Raw genomic sequence first — 21,118 nt, forward strand, 5'->3', positions numbered from 1 at the left:
ATGATTAGCTTAGCAATTTCCTAGCTATTAATGCTATCTGTAACCTAGACAACACAGGAAACTGCAACTGTTTGGCATGTGGTTCGAAGCTCTTCAAGGGTGTGAAGTAACATGTAGAAAAAACATACACATATGTGGGTCAGAGGAGGACGAGAAGGAGCATGTTAAATAATACACCTACCACAGTTCCACAAAATACCCACACGCACACACATTCATAGAGTGAAAAAAACACAGCGTTGAGAAATAATCTCAAAGAAAGAAAACTCAAAGTGCTGCTTTTCCAAGTCAGCGTTTAAATGTGAAGAATTGAAGCCGCAACATGACAAAAAAGGCCGAAAAATGCGAGAGTAAAGCTGAACGGCTGAATTCTGGGAAAACCTGATTGAGTTATCGGGTATCTGTCCCTGAGGCAAGTAGTATACAAGCCAGAGAGACCACTTTAAACTATTCTGTCGAGTGTTACTTTGTTTTTCATACTTAGTGTAAAGAAGTCTTGTAAGCTGAGATGTTACAGGGCGACAGGAGCTGGATTTGTGTTAACACAGTGAAGTGTATAGAGACACTTTGCAGTCCTGCAGAATCCATCACCCCAAACTTTGGATAAAATATGAAACATGCTGTGCGTGCCACTACACGCTGCAAGTTCTGTATAAACAGCGTGACCTCTATAGCCTTACATGGTCCTCTGTGCTCGTATGTGTGTGCGACAGAAGCTGCTTATCACAACAGGAACCTGATCCAGAAATTTTATAGTCAGGAGGAAACACACTGCATCCCTTCAGACAGCAGACATTGTTTGACATGCACGTTACATCATGGTACGAAACATACAGCTGAATGCTTGTGTGTGAACGTGGACACAACCACCCACAGTTGAACAGTGTGTATGTGTGTGTGTGTGTGTGTGTGTGTGTGTGTGTGTGTGTGTGTGTGTGTGTGTGTGTGTGTGTGTGTGTGTGTGTGTGTGTGTATGTATGTGTGTGTGTGTGTAAGCATGTCTTTTAGCATGACCCATCCTTCTCCTCAAGACATGAACCCCAATTGTTGGACTCTCCATCCTCATTAGCATGTCAGGCATGGGGCCCACAATATAGCACCCCACCTTTCTGAGAGTGATGAGGCTCTAATGAGGGGTTGCTATGGCTACGAGCATGTAAAGACGTCAATGATCTGCCCTCATTAGCTCCTGACAACAACTTGGCGCAACGCAGGAATTTTTTCCTTTTGTGCTGACAGCGTTGGGAATCGAACAAACTTGTCGCCTGCCCTGGTGTTCTATTTTTAACCAGAGTGAGGTCACACGCCTTCAGAGAGAAGGAGCAGACGATGAAAAATGACAGCCATCCCTGCCCTCCCTGCCCTCCCCGTGCACCCAGCCACCTGGAGAGTTTGCGCTGCAGTTTGTTGGCTCAAAGGAAAGAAGAAGTGAACATGACCTGTTTTTTTTATTAAGCTCCCACGTCACACTTTAAAAAACAGCGGTGAGTGACAGCTCCGTGCCAGGAGGACAAGGAATTAAGCAATCCCCATGACGTCAGCTAAATGCTGGGCCGGGCAGGCACAAAGAAGGAAAACAAAATAAAGATGAACACACGCAGAAAGTGTGTACACAAGGAGCGACAGCTGAAAAGCTGAGTGACGTACTGCTGTACTCACTCTCTCCAACAAAGCCTATTCACGTGCAGTGATTTAATGATGCTCTCAACCCCAGTGTATCACCACCAACTCTTTTCACACTGATATAGAAGAGGCTCAAAGTGAGATGTGCGCTCTGGCAGCAGGAAGTAGTTTATCAATGGAAATAACCTATTCAGTTTGATTGTTATCTGTAAGGAGACACCAAAGGCCAAATGCAAAATCTCCTGTCTTCCTGCTTGTTATGAGTTTCCTGTTGAACCGTGATACCAGTGAAGGACATGAGATGTGGGCAGGATGTTTTAAAAGGTGTAAACTAATGTTTTGTAGATTAAGTTATTTATTTTCTTTTTTTTTCTTGGACATGGCTAGAAATTGGTGTGTTTTAATGGGAATAAAGTCTTGTCTATGCTGCTCTCATAGTCACTCTGTTTTGGTTTGTCAGTCTGGATGACTTCCCTCATACACAAGCATGGCAGAGGAGAGGAAATATGTCTGCAGACTTTAGACAAGCAGTGTTGGTTTTCCTCTGACTGTGGCAAAGAGGAGAAAGAAAGCCAAAAATGACCAGATTAATTTAGAAAGAGTAACAGAATAACTGACTCCCATGGGTGCACAGGTTTCTCTGTTCATTGGGTTTGCAGTGCTAAATAAGCACTTAGTTGCTGTAAGTTTACTTTAAGGGTTTCCCGCTATAGGGCCGGGTATTGGTAAGAACTCACAATACAATACGAATCTCGATATATGAGCTAGGATTCAAAATGTCTTGCGATACTTTGCAATACTTGACATAATTTAGAGTGTATACTAGGGATGACCACAATTAATCGATTAGCGATTAATTGATTGTTAAGAAATTACTCGAAACACGCATTTTTGTTATCAATTTTCCGTCACGTGGAACAAAAATCATGTGGTCTCATATTACACTCATCTATCAGGGAGGTGTTTTATGTTTAAAGCATGTTTGGATGTGAATCAGCTGTTAAAGGTGTTGCGCACAGCGGAGACGCTCAGCTGGCGGCTGCGGCTGTGCGTCAGGTCTCCACGTGCGCTTTTTAAAAAAGGATCAATACAAAACTGCTGCCAACAACAACACAGACACGAAGGTTCACAACTTTAAACAGGACATTTCCCACCTTTGGATACGAAGGCAACAGACTGGGGGGAAATTCAGGTACGCTATGTTTGCAGAGCAGCAACATCAGAGCGGTCTGAGCTTTTCTGCCGCCTGACTGATTATGACCCGGTTGCGCTCCCGGCTGACACCTGACTGAATACACATGTTTATTTTTCTCAATAAGAACGAGTAGACAGAAAACTGGACACTGTAAGTCTGAAGTACTGTTCTGTTAGTAGTCTCAGCCTTCACTTTATAAGATTATGTCCGCGTAGAATATTTTAATGAGCCTGATCGTTGATATTCTGTGTGTCAAACATGTACCCGTATTCAATCCCGTCAGTTATTTGCATTTTGTTGCTGTAGAAAATACAATTTAGGGGGAAAACAACGTATTTGGCATTGTTTTTGACGTAAGAATAATAATGTTTTTTTTAATCAATTAATCGATAATTGATCGTTAACATTTCCAAAAATCGATCACGGAAAATACTTAAAATGTACATCCCTAGTGTATACCTAAGAATACAGCTTGCTGTGTAACTGAGTCAAAACTATTTCAGTCAAATTGTCTTTTCTAATTTATTAGAACACAGAGTTGTCACAATACCAGAATTTTAAACTTCAGTGTAATACTCATAACAACATACCAGGGGTACAAAATGCGAGTCGTAGGGACCCAAAACTGGCAGGCTTTCTTGATAAGTCATGTGAAAAACTGGTAACTGTTACAAAATGATGAAGAGAGTGTTCCCCCAAATAAAGTACAGATCTCTTTCAAAATGTTCTATCTCAATTATCACGCATAATCCAGTATAAGTGTATGGTGTAGTCTGTTTCTCTACACACAGCGTCTGTATTTTCAGATTTTCATAAATAATTTCTGTGTCAGTCTATGCAGAGGTGCAGAGCTCTGACAGTTCACAGAACAGCACTATCAGAAAATGGAGTGATCAGGTGACATCGCTGCCTCCTCTTCTGGGGTCTCTGTCGGTCTCCAACAGACGACCTATGAATTGGAACGTTGCGTCAACATCAAGGCAGGGTAAGACTCACTCTTAGCTCATCTTAATCCATAGTCAGTAGAGCACTTTGCAGTATTTGTCAAGTTACAGCAGCAAGGAAAAACTTCCTTTTAACAGACAGAAACCTTGAGTAGAACCAGACTCATGTTAGACAGCCATCTGCCTCGACCAAGTTGGGGTTGGAAAGGGGGATATCACAGCCACTCTCTCTCTTGCTCACCACAGCATTAAACTCATAGAGCATGCCCAATAGTGTACAGTGACAACAACAACAACGTATAGGCATGGAGGTCATTACCATTACAGGTATTAAATAGAAAGAAAAGGGAAATTGGAATCCATTTAACTTATTGATATTAGGAGCAGGAAAATCAATATACTATCAAGAAAACAAACATTGTAATTCTTAAATATTTCTGTAGAGCCCTACTTCCCACACTCTGATAATCAAATGACCCTGAATTCAACTTGACTGTGTATTTACTGTTGCATTTTGGGATGTCTTTCAATACAAGGGGAAAAACAAGAGTTTCTGATACATAAGCAGAGTGAAAATAAGTGAGACAATGAATCAAACACCTGAGTCAGGTGACTGACTGCAAAAGCACCAAATGCTGTTTTTGCATTAGTTGGTGTGTGTAAAGTTAATACTGATGTTTTCTATATTTAGACTTGACTACTGTACTCAATACTCAGTCTCTGTGCTTTACCCTTACTCATGGTTTATGTATGTGTGTCTATGACTGTTTGTCATCATGGAAAGCAAAGCCATAATCAGGTTTACATTCCTGACTTGCTAGTTTTCTGCATACCAGAGATGACTGAGTAAACCTGAGAGACTGGAGGGGGTAGTGTGAATCCTGCTCAAGCATAACATACACACAACATGCAGGAAAGAAAAAAAACATCAACAACGTGACCCGGGAACATACAAGCACCCAGGGCTGAATACATGCAAACACTAAGTGCACACACAGACAATGTAAATTTGCACAGACAAATGGATCGCTACACAAAGCGCAAACAATTATCATAATTACAGAGCAGAGACAGAACATGAAGCGCATGATCTAACAAGTTATACTCACAGAATGGGTGTATATGCACAAACGCACGTATGCATGTACTGTATTTATATGAACAGTAAATTTGAGCTGTTTCCTGCAAAACACCTGCAGAACTCTTGAGTCCAACATGCATAAAGAGATCAGGTCAAAGGTTAAGAGAAAGGGAAGTAGGGAGCATGTAGGTCAAACTCACACAAACAAGAACATGTGCATATCAGTGAAAAGACAGAAATCAGGCACAGATTTAAACAGACAGTGTTCATAAAAAAGACAGAAGTAAAGACACCTGTACAGTGGTGGGAGAAGTCTGTGTGTGTGTGTGTGTGTGTGTGTGTGTGTGTGTGTGTGTGTGTGTGTGTGTGTGTGTGTGTGTGTGTGTGTGTGTGTGTGCGCGTGTGTGTGTGTGTGTTTGTGTGTGTGTTAGTGTTGAGGAGGCTTAGTCTCGAGCAGGAGCGCAGGGACAATGCGTCTCATTCTGCTCCGAGCATGAAGGAGGACTGGGAGGTAACCTGAGAGCCGTGACTGGGCATGAGAGAGGGGTCTGGGGATAAAGGAGACACGCACAGCTACTCTGAAGCAGCCTTTGTATGAAGCCCCCACCCATCCCCATCCCCATCCCTCTCCTCCTCCTCCTCCTCCTCCTCCTCCTCCACCTCCTCCTCCTCCTCCTCCTCCTCCACCTCCACCTCCACCTCCTCTGTCCCTCTCTGGCTTGGTTCTGAGCAGGTAAACTGATAGGAACCTTGGACGCGATCCACTCTGTGCAATGAACAACTCACTGATTCATGACAAGAGGGAGAGATGGAAAACAGGCCTTCACAAGAGAGGAGAAGGAAAGTCTGCAAGCGTGTGAAGAAGAAAATAAAAGGTAGATGGAAAATACATCGGCACTGAAGTAAGAACGTAGATGCCACACTGACAGTAAACTATGTGTGTCAAATTGTAAAAGCAAATCTAAACACAATGGATGAATCAGTGATAAAATCATGGCAATATTGTCTTTCCCAACTCTCTCTTCCCAATTTCCTACCCAATCCACTGTCCTGTCTTCTCAAGAAAAGCACAAATACTAACATAATAAAGACATTAAAGATAAAAAAAAAGATAGATACATTTAAAAAGGGTGTTAAATGCTGTTTTTAGGGAGTTAACAGGAAATTAGAGCAGGAGAGAGAGATTGGGAGTGTCATGCAACAAAAGCCCCTAGGGTGCTGCTGAACAGTGAACACTGCAATCACATGCAAAGTGCTCAACTAAATGAAACTGCACTCAAAGCAAAGCAATACACCTTGGTTGTACACTACTGCTGCATATTTTCAAGGTCTGTCAGAGCACTCAAAAGAATCTGATTTCATAATATACGTAGGTTTGGATTTGAGCATCCACTGTATGGTGGCTGTGCTGGTAGAGCAAGACAGCAATATAATGCAGCAACAAGGCTCCAACACAGGGCAGAGCTCTCATTATTATGCATATCCAAAAAATAATTGTTGTAGTCATTATTTCGGTGCTATGTAGTCGTTATCTATCAAGCATTTGCAGTTGCAATGCAATGAGGTAATTTCTTAGATGTGTCTAAATACAGGGACAATCTCGTTGAATTGTTGTTGAAAAGTAAGCCATTCTGCATGCTTTACTCAACGATGTTTTAGCCACTTTGGAAGTATCTGCCTCTGCACTGAAAAGCCCCTGTATCGTAAATAGGGCCTCCAACAATAATAAACAAATGAATAATAAGGATGGAAACTGATGAATGACTCATGTAAACACAGGTGCTTCTGAGGCCTGTGCAGACAGCTTCCTGCATCTACAAATTCAGATGCTTGTTGCAGCTATCATCCAACATTCGTCTCGTGAAGTGAAAAATCTACCTGAAATTTTGGACCACAAAAAAGAACCACAATCAGGCGTGTTTGCATATTCTACACACACACACACACACACACACACACACACACACACACACACACACACACACACACACACACACACACACACACACACACACACACACACAGAGCTGCAAACTGAGCGCAACAATAGGCACATTACAGCACTCTGAGTCATCACCTCTTCCATTTTGTCTGCCCCCTCTCCTCCCCACATGCTGCTCTTTCTTTCCCTCTCATCGCTCCCCGCCTCTCTGCTTTAGGTATAGATCCTGAATTGACAGGAACGCAGGGAAAGAAAGCACTTGAGGCTATGCATTCAAATCCAGTTATATGATAAATGTGTGGTTATTCAGAAGCGAGCTGCTGGAAAAACCTCTGATCTATTGGAAATGCTAATTGAAAGTCCATCAAAGCCTTCTGTTGCTTATGTGTTGCTCTGCTCAATTAGTGTCGACATGGAGACACATAAAGAGAAGCAGTATATGCAACATTGCGTCAACTGCATCTTTGATAATTGAATACAATTACCTCTGGTTATACTGATGCTGCGTAAAAGTGGACGTTATAACTGCAAATGTTTACTTGCATGTTAGTGCTTTCAATTCATGTTTTTAACTGGGTGCACAATATTACAAACAAAGGAAGGTGCACTAAATATGTAGCTGTGTGCCTGTTTATATTCTAGAAGTTTGAAAAGGAGTTCAAAAAGTTAAAAAGTCTTAAATCTGAGCATTTAAAAAAAAATTCAAAGTCAGCTTTGGCAACTGTTGAGAAGATGTCGAAAGTGGTTCAAAAGTGAAAGTTTTCTCACCAACTTTTGAAAGAAAGTGACAGTGTTGAAGTTTAGATCAGATTTTCACCAGGAAATCTGCTCCAGTCACAGGATTCATCACAAGTTTACACAATGATATTGACCACAGTTTTTCCTCTTGTTTTTAGTATGACTAAATTGTGGTAGTAGTTTATCGCAGTGTAATGATGACCATATTATAGTAGGGCAGTAGGAAGCCATCAAGCTTCTGCAGACATCAATGTCTGTTAGGTATCAATAAACTTCTAACTTCATGGTTAGAGCTACACAGCCAAAGTACCAGCACATGAGCGGTCTTCTTTTTTCTTCTTCCTGGGGAACGTTGAAAACTGCTTCCTGTAAGAAGTCTCTGAGCACCGTATTAACATCACACAGTCCATAAATGGCAATTTTTATGATTTTTTAAAGAAAATAAAATGCAATCATGCTTCCCCAGAGCCCACGTGGAGAATGAAAGGCCAACGTGATGGACACACATTACTTTCCACTTGCTTCTTGCACTGACTAGACTTTAATATTGATGTCATGTGTTTGTCTTTTGAGGCAAGACGGGTTTTTGCCCATTTCCCTCACAACCAAGCGTCCCCTGCATGCCTCAGACTGACCCACCACACCATGTCAGCGCTCACACTCAGCCCATTGTGCACTGTCTTCTTAAGAACACACACATTTCAAATCAAAATGTGTTTAGATTTAAGTATGACTCCTACAGAGACTAATGCTCTATATTTCACTCAAATTCCAGCTACTTCCAGAGAATTAAGGGCACATTAACTCTCTGTGTCATGACCCGGTGTGTGTGTGTGTGTGTGTGTGTGTGTGTGTGTGTGTGTGTGTGTGTGTGTGTGTGTGTGTGTGTGTGTGTGTGTGTGTGTGTGTGTGTGTGTGTGTGGATCCTCAATCTCCAGAGCTCCCCCTCCTCTCAAAGAGCTCTGTGTTGGGCTGTTTCTCTCTGACTGACTGGTACAAACTCTCCACATGTTCATAGCCACCAAATGCTGCTCAGCACTGCTCTGTTGCTCCCAATTGGATTACTGCATGAAACCGTTTTGCCCGGTGCTAATCGCTGGATTAGTATCATAAGGTCTCCTTCACTCAGATCAAGAGAGGAATGCAGGGGCCCAAGGAACACATGAATGACAAAATACTGGTTAGCCTTGAAGGATAATTCGGTTTTATTGCAAGTTGGGTCTCATTTTACTGGTCTTGGCCTTCATTCATACTGCTTATGAAAACTCTGTACACGCGTAAGTGTCAGGTCTTCTGTTAAATCTAGAGACTCTTGCTGGAGTTTTGCCTTGCAAGACTTCAGTGCTATTAAGTATGTCTATCTGCTATTTACTGTGATTCAATCATGTGTAAATGAAACCAGGGCACCAAAGAATAACACAGCACAGTCCTACACACACCAGACAGGTTGGGTCTAACTTTGTTGTTTATGTTGGAAGCTTTAAATTTCACCAACTCATCAGTTTTAAGTGCTGTTGCCTTCCTCCCAACTTTCTTTTAGCAGAAGTGGTGTATCATCTTTTGTTTTTGAATTGCATCATAATGAAAACACTTTGCTTCACAGTTTAGGATATGATGTGAACACTACTGAAGTTTATGCACAGCTTAATGAATACATATTTTATAACCTAACAAATAAAAGTTCAACATAATCTCCTTCCGTCTGCAGGCTTGTGCTAAAGTGTGTTCATATGGTGCTAATTTGTCCCATCCAGACAACAACATCATGCCTGAAAAAGGGGTCTATTTGTCGAGCTATTATCCTAATATGTCATCATCATTTGCACAGCTGTTTTAAAGCAATGAGCCCAGGTTTGTGACAGGAGGAAATGTATTTGTTTATAACCGCACCCTCTGATACATATTCCACTTCATCCAGTCCGTTTGCTGCACACACAACCAAAACAGAAAGGGATCCCAATTGAATCGCTGAGCAATAATAGGGCCCTTAGACTCTTAATAAAGACAGAAATGTTGTAAATGTGAGCAGGAAATATGAAGCCAGTTATTGAAATGGTGTTGACTGTCAGTTTGAGCCAATATGGGGCTTAAAACCTGTGTTGATGGTCCCTTGTCCCCTCTTTATAAATGTGTTTTTGTGGTTATCATTAATTTGGTAGAAATATTAGCCAAAACTTTGAATGAAATGCAACATTTAAATACAAAAACACTTAAATTTAACTTTAACACATCGGCCACAAATGAAGATAAGATTGTCATTTGTCACAACCTAAACTGAGGCTCAAGAGACAAACCACTGAAATCTTCATCCATCACCCTACCTCTCTTACTCTCCCTCTGATACACATCGCTGCCAATGGGCTCTAGTGCAGCTGTGTGTGTGTGTGTGTGTGTGTGTGTGTGTGTGTGTGTGTGTGTGTGTGTGTGTGTGTGTGTGTGTGTGTGTGTGTGTGTGTGTGTGTGTGTGTGTGTGTTTGTTTTGAATAATCAAATGTCCTCATGCGGACGTTAAGCTTCCCCTGCAGCACAGCCGCCAACAGCCAGGGGACACCAGGCACGGTCAGTCATGCAAAGCTGTTCCGCTACCATGCAAATGTAGCGAGAGAGAGAGAGAGAGAGAGAGAGAGAGAGAGAGAGAGAGAGAGAGAGAGAGAGAGAGAGAGAGAGAGAGAGAGAGAGAGAGAAACTACAGAGAGAGAGGGAGAGAGGTTTGGGTAAGCAGAAGTGATATATGTTGTTGCGTGTCTCTGAAAATAAACACCATTTCCTGACAGCAATAATGTTTTTGTGAATAAAGCAATTAAAGCCTGTGGCTGATGCTGATGCTTTGGTCAGTGGCTATTGTGTCTCTACTCAACCACCAAATGTCACGCTGCCGGAAGGCCCGGTTTGTAAGTCAACCTGTCACCATCGCAGCCACTTGCTTCTGAAGTCATGTTGAGGGTGGGAAACTCAAATGTTCTTTTAAAGTTTGCAAATTGTAAAACCACTGGAAATTGATACGTTGTGATTTTTCACTACTCCCAGATTGCACTGCACTAAAATACAATGGACTGTAATAGTCCTACAGCTAATGTTTGCTTTCTACAACTTCCAAGCTAATGATTCTGTGTGAAAGTGACACACTAGATAGAAAAGGCATTCAAATCCTAGATAACCTGGTATGTTAGCAATGACCTGTTTTCTAACAACTTGTTTGTGAGGAAGTGAGACTACCTAACTTGCTACTGACCAGTTTGGCTAACTTCCTAGCTGACAGTACTTACCTTGCTGACCACATGTTAGCCAAACTGGTAAAATGCTGACAGAGGCTAATGCATTAAGCTAGATAATGTGTTGGGTTGTTGAATATGTTGATGTTTAACTTTGAAATGTCTTCTGGTGTCCTTCACAACCCATCGTCTTTTGCTCATGAAAGAGAAGCAAACATTTAACAAGTTGTATGACTTTCTACATTCCCACAACTCGCAGTCTGGGACACAGCATGTTAGCCTCTCAACCTGAGAGTTAGGCTGTGCCTTATGGTGTATTGACTGGCATTTATTCACTGACCCTGAAAGGTTTGGACTGATAAGTAGAGTGTATTTGCCCAGTGGCTCTGACATGTCTCTGATGCTTTTTAGAGCAGGACCCTCCCCTCCATCAAATATGATCATTTCATGGATGTTTGTAAAGCTGTAAGTTACAATTCAGACCAAATTTAGCCTGAGTCCTCACCTACAGCAGCGCTGACCATTGACCTGTGTCGTTTTTGTACAAACAATGCGACCTCTTCCGTCAAACTGGGTCTTTATCTGGAAAATCAGGGCCAACCATTACATTGCTTTGCAGTGTGTATGCCCAGTGCATGTGTGTAGAGCACATGTGCTGGACAGTGAGGTAAACAGGAGGTGGTGTGTATGATCCCATTCCCAGGGCTAAACTGCTTCTCCAGGGAGGGAGATAAAGAAACAGCTCCTTCCAAAACGGAGGTGGAAACAATGGTAAGGGCAGGGGCTCTCAGCTGCAGCTGTGTGTGTGTGAGAGAGAGAGTGTGTGTATGTGTGCATGGCTACTGATTTTTCTTTGTGTTTAAACCATTAAATGAAAGAATAAAAGAAACCTCTGTCCTCTGTTTTTTTTTTAAACTTCTAGCTTAACGCTCAGTTCGGTGTGCAATTTCTACAAAAATATCCCTCAATCTGGTCAAAACAAAAATGATTTATTTGTTGACACAGAACTATTTAGTCACAGATTTTCTTGTAAAAAGATGCTAAAATATATGACATAAAATTATGTCAACTATTAATTCCATCTTTAAATGCCCTAACCTATCTACTCTACCAACATTTATTCTCCTGTGGATCAGTTGCAGGACTCAGCTCGGCTCACTGGCTGTTAAATGTGTTATTAGTCATCACAGATTAGTCTGGAGACGTGTTGAACGATCCAGAAATGTGACCACAGTCGACGCTGACAGGACTCAACAGGTTTGCTCTTGTGCTCACTCACAAGCTGGCACAAAAACTGGCACATACACGCATTGAACACACCCACTGACGTCAACACAAATCAAGTGCATCCAGCTGATGACGAAATAAAAGGTTGTTGGTGTTGAAAGAAACCGTTAAGCTGACGCACCTTTTAGCTAACTAGGTGAAGGTAGGAATTGAAAGCCAGACCGGCTCTTACAGGATGCTAACTGTTGATCTATAGCTCCTCAGGACCTGGCTCAACTTGTCATTAATGTCTAGTATTCACAGGAAAGCATGAATCATCCTCGCCACTTCACAGATTTTTGACTCATCACTTCCTAAAGAGAATAGTTAGACTGTGCGTGCAGGCTACATCCACAGAACCTGCATTGTCCTCTGCAGGCAAGACACTAAATTTCCCATATTTTTCCACTCACTTGAAGTGTGCTCGAGAAAGCAAACAACAAAGATAAGGTGTGGAGGAGAGTGCCGGTGGATGGATGAGTGCAAAATAGGGGGAAAGTGGATGCACAAGAGGAAGAGGACTCAGAGCGTAAGAGGAAGTTGATGATAAGGCAGGCAGAAGAGGACCGGAGATGAGTGGATAAAGAGAGGAAGTACAGGATTGAAAGAGGAGGTGTAGGGAAAGGCATGAGGGGAGGAAGAATAGGAGGTAGTTCTGTCAAAGACAGTAAGAGGAAACAGACGTCAGTGGCTATTTAACCCAGGAAACTGAGGAAAGGAGAGGAAAGGTTAGAAAAGGGAAGGAAAGAAGAGGAGAGGAGCCTTGTTTTCTGGCTGTAATATCAGGACACTGTAGATCCGGTAAAAAAGAAGGTAGAATAACAACAGGGGACTGAAAGGAGTCAGTGAGCCCTCCATCATGGTTGAATAAAGACAGACCTTTGGTTTCAGGGCCACAATATAAGTTCTTTTTCCATCAGGAGGAGAAGAAGGTTGGTGAGGAGGAGGTGGGTGGCTAAATGGGATTTTGGCAAGCACTCCTGCTAGGTATAGAGCTTTACTATCTTTAAGAGAAGTGGGGGAAGTATAGAGTTCTAGTACCATTTGTGACCAAAGGTGGATTCTGATTTCTTGCCCGAGAGACTGGCTAACATCAGGAGACTACATAAGAGATATTAAATGGCTCTGGTTTGGTGTTGGAAGTTGGATCCAGAGGAAAGTGTGCTCCTCCGCAGAGAAGTGAATGGAAAAACGTGTCAATGGAACACAAGGAGGGAGCCTGTGAATAAACAGAGCTGGTGACTCACCCTTTCTGGGATGGGAGAGATGACGATGGGCGGGGGTGTGGGGTACCAAACTGCCTTCACTACCCCGCTAAACACTCTAAACACACCAATATGGGCATTCATGCGTGCACACACGGTCTAACTCATGTGTCGTACTCAGTCGGCCAGACCAGGACAAGCTGTCTATTGTCCAAATGTCCCACCAAAAGCTGCAGTTCTGAGCAGGGCAGGAGTGTATTTAGAGGATTTAGGGGACTACTAAGTGTGTGTGAGTGTGGGTTTGGGAAAGATCAGGCACTTTGTTAATTGGAATTAAAGTGCTTCTTCTGATATTTCTCTTGCTTGTTTCTCTAGAACTTGAAAAAAAAATCCAGGGATTTACAAGGAATAAAAAAATTGCGTGGGACACAAAAACAGTGGTCTGCTTAGACTGACTGAGATCAGAGCTCTGTAAAAATCTGTGGCACAGGTAGATTAGAGGATGTTTTTTATATGTTTTAAGATGAGGTGAAACTGCAGCACCCAAAGGAAAAAACAGAGAGAACATGCAAACTCAGAAGAGGAAGACATTATATAATCTGAGGTGCAGTTCTTGTCCAATCAATCCATCACTTATAGAAACGCTAGAAAGATGCAAATAAGACAATACATAACCCTAAATCTTTCTCAATGCTCAGCTCAGTGTATAAATTCTGCCAAAAAGGCTTCCTCCAGCAAAACAAAAACAACATTATTTGTTGGTTAATGTTGTGGGGTAGCACATCATGAAAGATAGACACTTAACATCTACTGCTACAAACAACAGTCCATCTTAGACGGACTTTCTGTTCATGAAACAAGTATTTGAGTTTTGTTTACATCAAAGCTGGGGTTGGTAGTCAGATTTAGATACACTTTTTGTTATACTGGTTGAAATGATCTGTATGTCCCGATGGCAATCAATATATAATGTGTTCTTAGAGAAGAGCGAAAAAAAGCCACCATCTACAGCCGAAGTAAACCTGGGAAAACACCAACCAATCCCTGCCATCAGGAGCCAAATTATGAAACCAATCAAATACCATCCTGCTGTTCTGCCCGCCTCCTGCGCGTACATTTCATGTTTGTTTGTGTTTTTTACTTTCACTATGATAACGTTTTGGTGTTTTCTTACCGCTGAGTGAGACATTAGTTGACGTAGTGCAAAACACAAACCATGTGCTGAGGACCGGTTTTGAATCAGTCACCATCATATGGTCGCAAATCAGCAGCACTCGTGCATGTGAGCGGGGTTGTGGTTTTGGAGGAGCTCCGAGGGGAGGGGTTAGACAGAGTCCTGAGGAAATGCTACATTCAAATTCATGCTAGTTTTTGACTACCAACCCCAGCTTTAACTTAGCCACATTTGTTCATGTTATACAGTTTAAACTTAATGGAATTGTAAGTTAAGTTAGCTAACACAAGTCATGTTCGCTAACGAAAGTAACATAAGCAAATGCAAGGGACAGGGGCAAGACACCAAGTGAAACACATTCGTCACTCTAAGATTTGGATGAAAATACTTTGGATCTTATAAGTACAATTCACATCAAAATAAACCACATAGGTTCAGTTATTATTTGATATTTGAATGCAGAAATTGCATCAAATTGATGTTTTAACCTAAACATTTTAAAGTTCAGAAAATAATCTTGTACTTCATGGATTGACAGTATTGCATGTTCTCTATCATATTTACTCTGAACTTGATTTTACAAGTTACACACCGAGTAAGATATTCTTATGTTCACCCAATATTCAACTCATACGTTTATTAACGCTGAAACTGTTGGTCAAGTTTAAACATGTTCTGTGTTCAGTGCCCAATTTTAAACCCATTTCCCAAGATTTCAACCCCACATATTTGGGACCTCTGAACGTTTTAAACCTTCTGTTTACTAAAAGTAACCCTTGTGAGTTTGGTCACTATATTGATTCAAGCATAGACAGCTCTGTGCTGGTACAGTGAGACTGAAAATTTACGGGAAATAAATGGGGAAGGAGAAAACCATGAAAGAAATTTTCTTTTGAAGGGAGTCTTTTCTAAAATAGATGCTGCTGGGCAGGAACCACAAACATGGTACCAAACGTATATTTAGAATAAATCAACATTCCTTCCTCTAAAATGACAAGAAATACCAGAAAAGTTAAGCACATGGATTTTTTCTATGTTGGAAACTTTTTGGGATTGTGTGGCAATGATACTGCCCTTTTCACCTATGCACTTCTAAAATTCCAGGGCAAAATGATAGGTTTAGAAGATATCCAAAGTAGAGGATGAAGCAGAGTCTAACACTATGATGACATGATGCTTTTTGACTCTGTACCTATACAAACAAATGAGTGGAAAAGATCATGCTGTCAATCAGAAAAGAGTATGAATCAGCTTCAATACATGCATGATGATGACACTGGTCTTATGATACAAACGTTATCACCCCACCTCACTATGAATCATCCTCACTTATATCAGCTCACACCAACTTTGTGTGGAAATTTTACAAGGAGGCTGACTGGAAATGTCCTGGTAAAGTTAAGGTGGAAAATGTAGCTGTTTGTGATCACACATGCAACTCATCCCCAAAAAATTCAGGAGATGTTGAGGAGTTTTCGTGCATATTTGAACATAGCATCAGACCGGCCTCCTTCTCCACGTGCATCTGACTCTTTTTCTTAGGAAACAGTGTCACAAAGACAAAGTCACACATACAGATTTTGAAGGACTTGAAGAAATAAAAACTGTTGAGTCAGAGCTCTACCAAAACACTCCAAACCACTGTTCACTTTAGATGATGCTGACCATCAAGCACTGTTTAAACCTTCTGAAATATCTGATGCTGCACTTTTTTCAATTGTACCACATAGTCCCTTTATTCATCAATATGTTATGACCTTAAAAATGTCATTCAAATCAGAAATGGTAAAGCCTCAACTGTGTGCCCTTGGTCCAGTTTAGTTGGATCCTGCATGTTTTTAAACTAATCCCTAACAGAAAAAAACTTCAAGAAGTCCAAATAGAAAAATAAAACTCATGGTGAAATACAGATAGCTTTGCAGGAGCAGTTTCCTCTTGTCACATGTCTTTAATTAGCTTTTCAATTATGCTGTCTTCCATGTGATTCCAATGTACAGCGAAATGTGAATCTACAGTAAACATGTTTCTTATACAGCAAAAAGGGACAGGCAAGTGATGTGTCCTCTGAGCCTGTCTTTTAAACCATACATAATCTACACATAACTATGTTGACTAATGATCTGTTATGAATATTTTGCAGAGCTTTTATATTTCTAAATCAGATAACTATGCCAGGAAAGAGCTTTAAATTTTACAACAGCTCTGGAAATGGAAAGCAAGCCCGCACAACAGAGCTACTAACCTGACTTTAAGAGCAGTGAGGCTACTCAGATAAGTGGAGACCAAGCATTGGTTTATCTTAATCATAGCCTTTCTTGATAACTAAAACAAAAAGTGACAGAGGAACACTTGTTGAAGAGGGAAAACAAAGACTGTTTGCAGAAAAAACAGATTAGCTGAGTGGGTAAGCTGGCTGCGGAGAGGTACCAGTATTTCCTGGAATATTTGCAATTGTTGGGAGTTTTTACAAAGCCGCTCTTAGCAGGCTGCGGAAATCTGCTAATCTAATCACCTACCAAGCTAACCGGCAGTTTCAAATACATGCCCTCTACAAACTATATCACAAATGTAGGTTGAGGCTATCTCTTTGATGCATTTTTAGTTCCACAAGTGTGGTCGAAGTCGTCTTTGCGACTATTTGCTGCCTTTTATAGTAAAGTTAAGTAGCGCTGGCTGTTCAAAAAACAAGACCATATTTCCCATAACACCCGTTGCTTCCTGTTGCAAAGAGGATGTCAATACTTCTCCCCCCTCCCCAACCCTGCAGCACATGTGTGTTTTTGAAGTTTTCAGTTAAAAAAAAGAGAAGCCTTTATTTGAAACAAATGTTCCCACAGGTCTTGTACTCATCCAACCTTACTGATGTCTCATGCAAAACTACCTTTCAGTCACAGCGCATTGTACCAGAAAAGTCATCAAACACATTAAAGAGGCTACAAGTCTTTTGCGTGAAATTAAAAATTAAATGTGATTGATTTTAAAAAGAAGCTACTCTCCTGAGCATAACATTTAAGGCTATGATTTAGGTAAAAATTTAAGATGTTTGCAGACAAAAAAAAGGGTTGAGGAAGTGAATGTGGAAAGATTACTGATGTGTTACAAAAAAAACAACAATGCAGACACACAGACACACAAAAGGGTGTAAACGTTTCATCTTATGAAAGACTGGAGATCAAACAACACTTTAAATTGTTTTTATATTAGTAGAAAGAAAGTTCATCAAAAGTGCTCAGCAAAAGCTTGAAAGAGGCCTGATGTGATTGGTGCTTTTGGTGTGAAACACAAAGCCTTGCGTGTTGCATTGAGGAGAAGTGAAAGAGACTTCAGACCATCACAAAATGAGGTCATTGAGTCTACAAAAGGGCAGAAACATACTGAGACTATCTATACATTTGTACTTGGGCAGCGAACAGATTTTTTTGATCGCAATTAATCGCCGAATTTCAATGCTTAATCACGATTAACCGCATTTTTATTGCATGTCTTAAATTCCATTATTTTGCATTTCTTAACAGTTTTTAGTCCATATTACCAATGTAAAGCAATTATTTACAATTGGGAAATCAAATAAATCCAATCAAAGGTACTTTATGATCTTTACCTTTGGATATATTATTCAAATAAAGGCTACACTGCTCCACCAGTGTGGTCTGAAACCATGACTTAGAGGTGGGAGACAGCTCAAAGTGCTTATTCCGTGCAAACAGTGTTGTGCATTGAAAACTGCAAAATAGTGGCTTTTGTGATGCATTTGCACGTTGACATCGGTCTAATTAGCTGCATGTGTATGCTTATCCTCTAGGTAGTAGCTCAAACTTGTTGTACTTTATGTTTGTGATATTTCATTTCCATTTGACACAAAGTGCATACTGCTTTAACTTCTCAACTGAGATGTATGAAAGGTTTTTTTTAAGGGAAATGGTCCACTCAGAAGTGTGTTGGTGTCGTTATTTTCTATCATGGCGGCAGCAAGAAGCAGGATGATGCTGCAGCAGCTTAACTACGGTATGCCAAAAGGGACAAAAATAGAATGCAGTTTTTAAAAAATCAAATTCATTTTGGACCTTGCATCTTGACAAACGCATGATTCACGATGTGACTAATGTTCTACAATAACAAGTTAATTTATAGCCCTAATCTATCCATAATATATTATATTAAATACAGATTCCAATAGGTCTGTCTTGCTCGTGATTATTCAGTCAAAGAATGTACACTTGTTTACTTTATCATGCAAAAAAAGTGAATGCATCCCAAAATTCAAGTTCAGAGAAATTCAAATAAAGTAGTGCAGCAATTGGCTGTCTGAGTATTTCTTAAGTTTGAACCACAGCAAACGTGTTTTTCTATTCATGAACAGCCAGATTAGACTAACTGTGTCTTTTTCACAAACCCTCAGCCCATCAATTCTCCCTTTTCTGCTGTGCTGTGCTGAAAAGTGTCATAACAAAGCGTGACTGAATACTGCTCTCTTCCCACTGTGTGAGGGAGAAAATGATAATTGCTGTAATTAGAGTGAAAAAAGTTGTGACATTTGGAACATTTGCTCAGACACACATAAAATACATTGTCTTCCTGCATATTTGAACCCTTTCATTAGGTTATGAGAACAAGAGAGTGTAAACAAAGGCTTTTTGTGGGAGATTTTGACACAATAATGAGTGAAAACAAGTCACCTGACAAACAACTTAAAAGGCAGATGAAAGTTTGCCATGAAAGCATTATACATAAACAGTATTCTGGAGAAAGCATACGCCCAGTTCTACCTGATATACCACCCTCCCCTGTCACATGCACCTACATGCACACACTTCCTACCTTGGTGTCGACAATGGAGCAGGCCATCTGCTTCACATAGGCCAGGTCAGCAGTCAGTGGCATGAGGACGGATTCTCTGGTCAAGCCGATCTGGATGATGAAGGAAATCCCTGCTGGAGTGGGAGGCAGTGAAGGTATCATAGGAACTTGCCCTGGTGCCAGGTCCATCACAGGGAAACCAGCCTGAGAGGGCGTAGAGGGCATTGATATGGGGGTGCCCTGCTGCACCAAAGCTGAGCCTGGAGGTGAGGAACCCCCAGGAGGGAAGAAGACCTGGGCCATGGGCCCTGCTGAAGACATACACGGGCTAGCGTTAGCCATTCAGAGTCCTGTGTGGTGGTGTGGCTGCTGGAAGAAATCAACATAGACGCTCACAAACACACGCCCAGGTGCAGTGTAGAGTTGTCAGAAAACCCCACACTCATTCAAACTCACATACATACACATGGACACACACTGAGCAGAGTCCCACTTCCTTGCGTCCTGTGTCCACCCCCTCCCTGTGGATCAAGGAAGAACTCCTTATCCAGGAAGCGGTATCTTTCTCCTCCTTTCAGCCACTTCTTTCTCAGTCTGTCGCCGTCAGACTTCTCCTATTGCCCAGGTATGACAGGCATGAGCAAAGTGTGTAGAGCCTCATAAAAGAAACACACACTTGCAGGAGAAAACTTCCCCCCTCTACTCTGCCTGTGCTGCTTTTCCTCCTCCTCCTCCTTCACCTCTCTCGTCAGAAGAAGTTGCTCTGCAGAGGAGAAAGTCCAAACTTGATTGTGAAACTCTCCCAGGCGTGGGAGAGAAGAAGGAAGAAAAACAAAAGGCAAACTTTTGGTCGTTGCTCCTCTTCCAGGCTGAGGTACAAAATGGCCTCCTTAAACAGGAAACAGTGAAAATGAAGGAGAGCCACACACTGCTCTGCTTTTACGAGTCTTGCCCTGTTTCAGTTTCAGCCCTGGTTCTGTCTTTTTTGTGAAAAAGCACACTGAGAAGCAGAGAGAGAGCTGTGCGGTACCTCCCTCTCCACCCTCCCTCCCTCCCTCCTGCCCTCTCATCTGTGTGCTCTTTGCCACAGCCAAGGAGGAAGTGAAATGACTGACACAGACGAGAGCCAATAGACTCTCAGAAAGTCCCGCCTCTTGGACACCCTCTACTCCCACTTTTCTCCCTCCTCCTCATCCTCCCTCTCTCTCCCTTCCTTGGTTTGTGGGTCTTGTTTGCTCCCTCCCTGAGATCCTTTTACACTGCCTGAGGGGGCTCAAAGCACCCTCCCATCTCCTCCCTCATGCTTCATCAGCCTCTTTCTTTCCCTCCTTTAAAACCTTATTTTTCTTATGTGACATCTTTCACTCTTTACATTGTACTAGCTACACTCTGGAAAAAGCAGAGATTAAGATCACATCTTTTAGCTGTTTCCATGCAGAGTTTAAAAAAAAAAGGAACTTTCATGGCACTTTGCATACACCAGGTTGCTTACTGTGCATGTAAACAAGGCCAGGTTACAACAATCATTAGCATGAGTGTGACTCTGCAACACTAATCTCTTGTTACATAGAAAGCATTCAGATAGAAACTGTAACCCCCCCTCCTCCCAAACAACTTTGGTTGGCCGTGAATAAATCCCTTAATGGGTTTTACTGACCACATTCAATTTATAATATTCAGCTCGCCTTTCCCTCAGAATCATATGTGTGAAAACTTCTTTCAACTGGCAGTTGGTTAAAAGAAAATGACAACAGAGTAATGCACTCTGCTGGTACAATGATGAAACAAGAGGGATAAGTAATAAAGCAGCAGCAGAACATATGTCCTAGGATTCTATTTCCCACCACAAGAGGGCGCTGTTTGGTGTAGTTTTACATTGAATAATTAATCACAAAGTAAAGAAGAAGCCATAGGTTAGGTTTCTTTTTTTCTTTTGGTCTT

General features: G+C 41.5%; 1 protein-coding gene and 1 long non-coding RNA gene across 2 annotated transcripts in view; one reads left to right on the forward strand and one right to left on the reverse strand.

The window, feature by feature from the left end:
- prkd2 (protein kinase D2) overlaps window positions 1–20,269 on the reverse strand; it is a 40,677-nt gene extending 20,408 nt beyond the window's left edge. The window contains exon 1 of the mRNA XM_034701183.1: window positions 19,199–20,269. Within this exon, the coding sequence (XP_034557074.1) occupies window positions 19,199–19,519 (321 nt within the window). The 5' untranslated portion in view covers window positions 19,520–20,269. The remainder of the gene's footprint in view (window positions 1–19,198) is intronic.
- Window positions 2,768–5,792, forward strand: LOC117825372. Its single transcript, XR_004633838.1, has 3 exons — window positions 2,768–2,815; window positions 3,651–3,803; window positions 5,577–5,792. It is a non-coding gene; the product is annotated as an uncharacterized LOC117825372 (long non-coding RNA).
- Window positions 20,270–21,118: the final 849 nt, after the last annotated feature.

Source organism: Notolabrus celidotus, chromosome 14 (genome assembly GCF_009762535.1).
Source record: "Notolabrus celidotus isolate fNotCel1 chromosome 14, fNotCel1.pri, whole genome shotgun sequence".
In the NCBI taxonomy this organism is placed as follows: domain Eukaryota; kingdom Metazoa; phylum Chordata; class Actinopteri; order Labriformes; family Labridae; genus Notolabrus; species Notolabrus celidotus.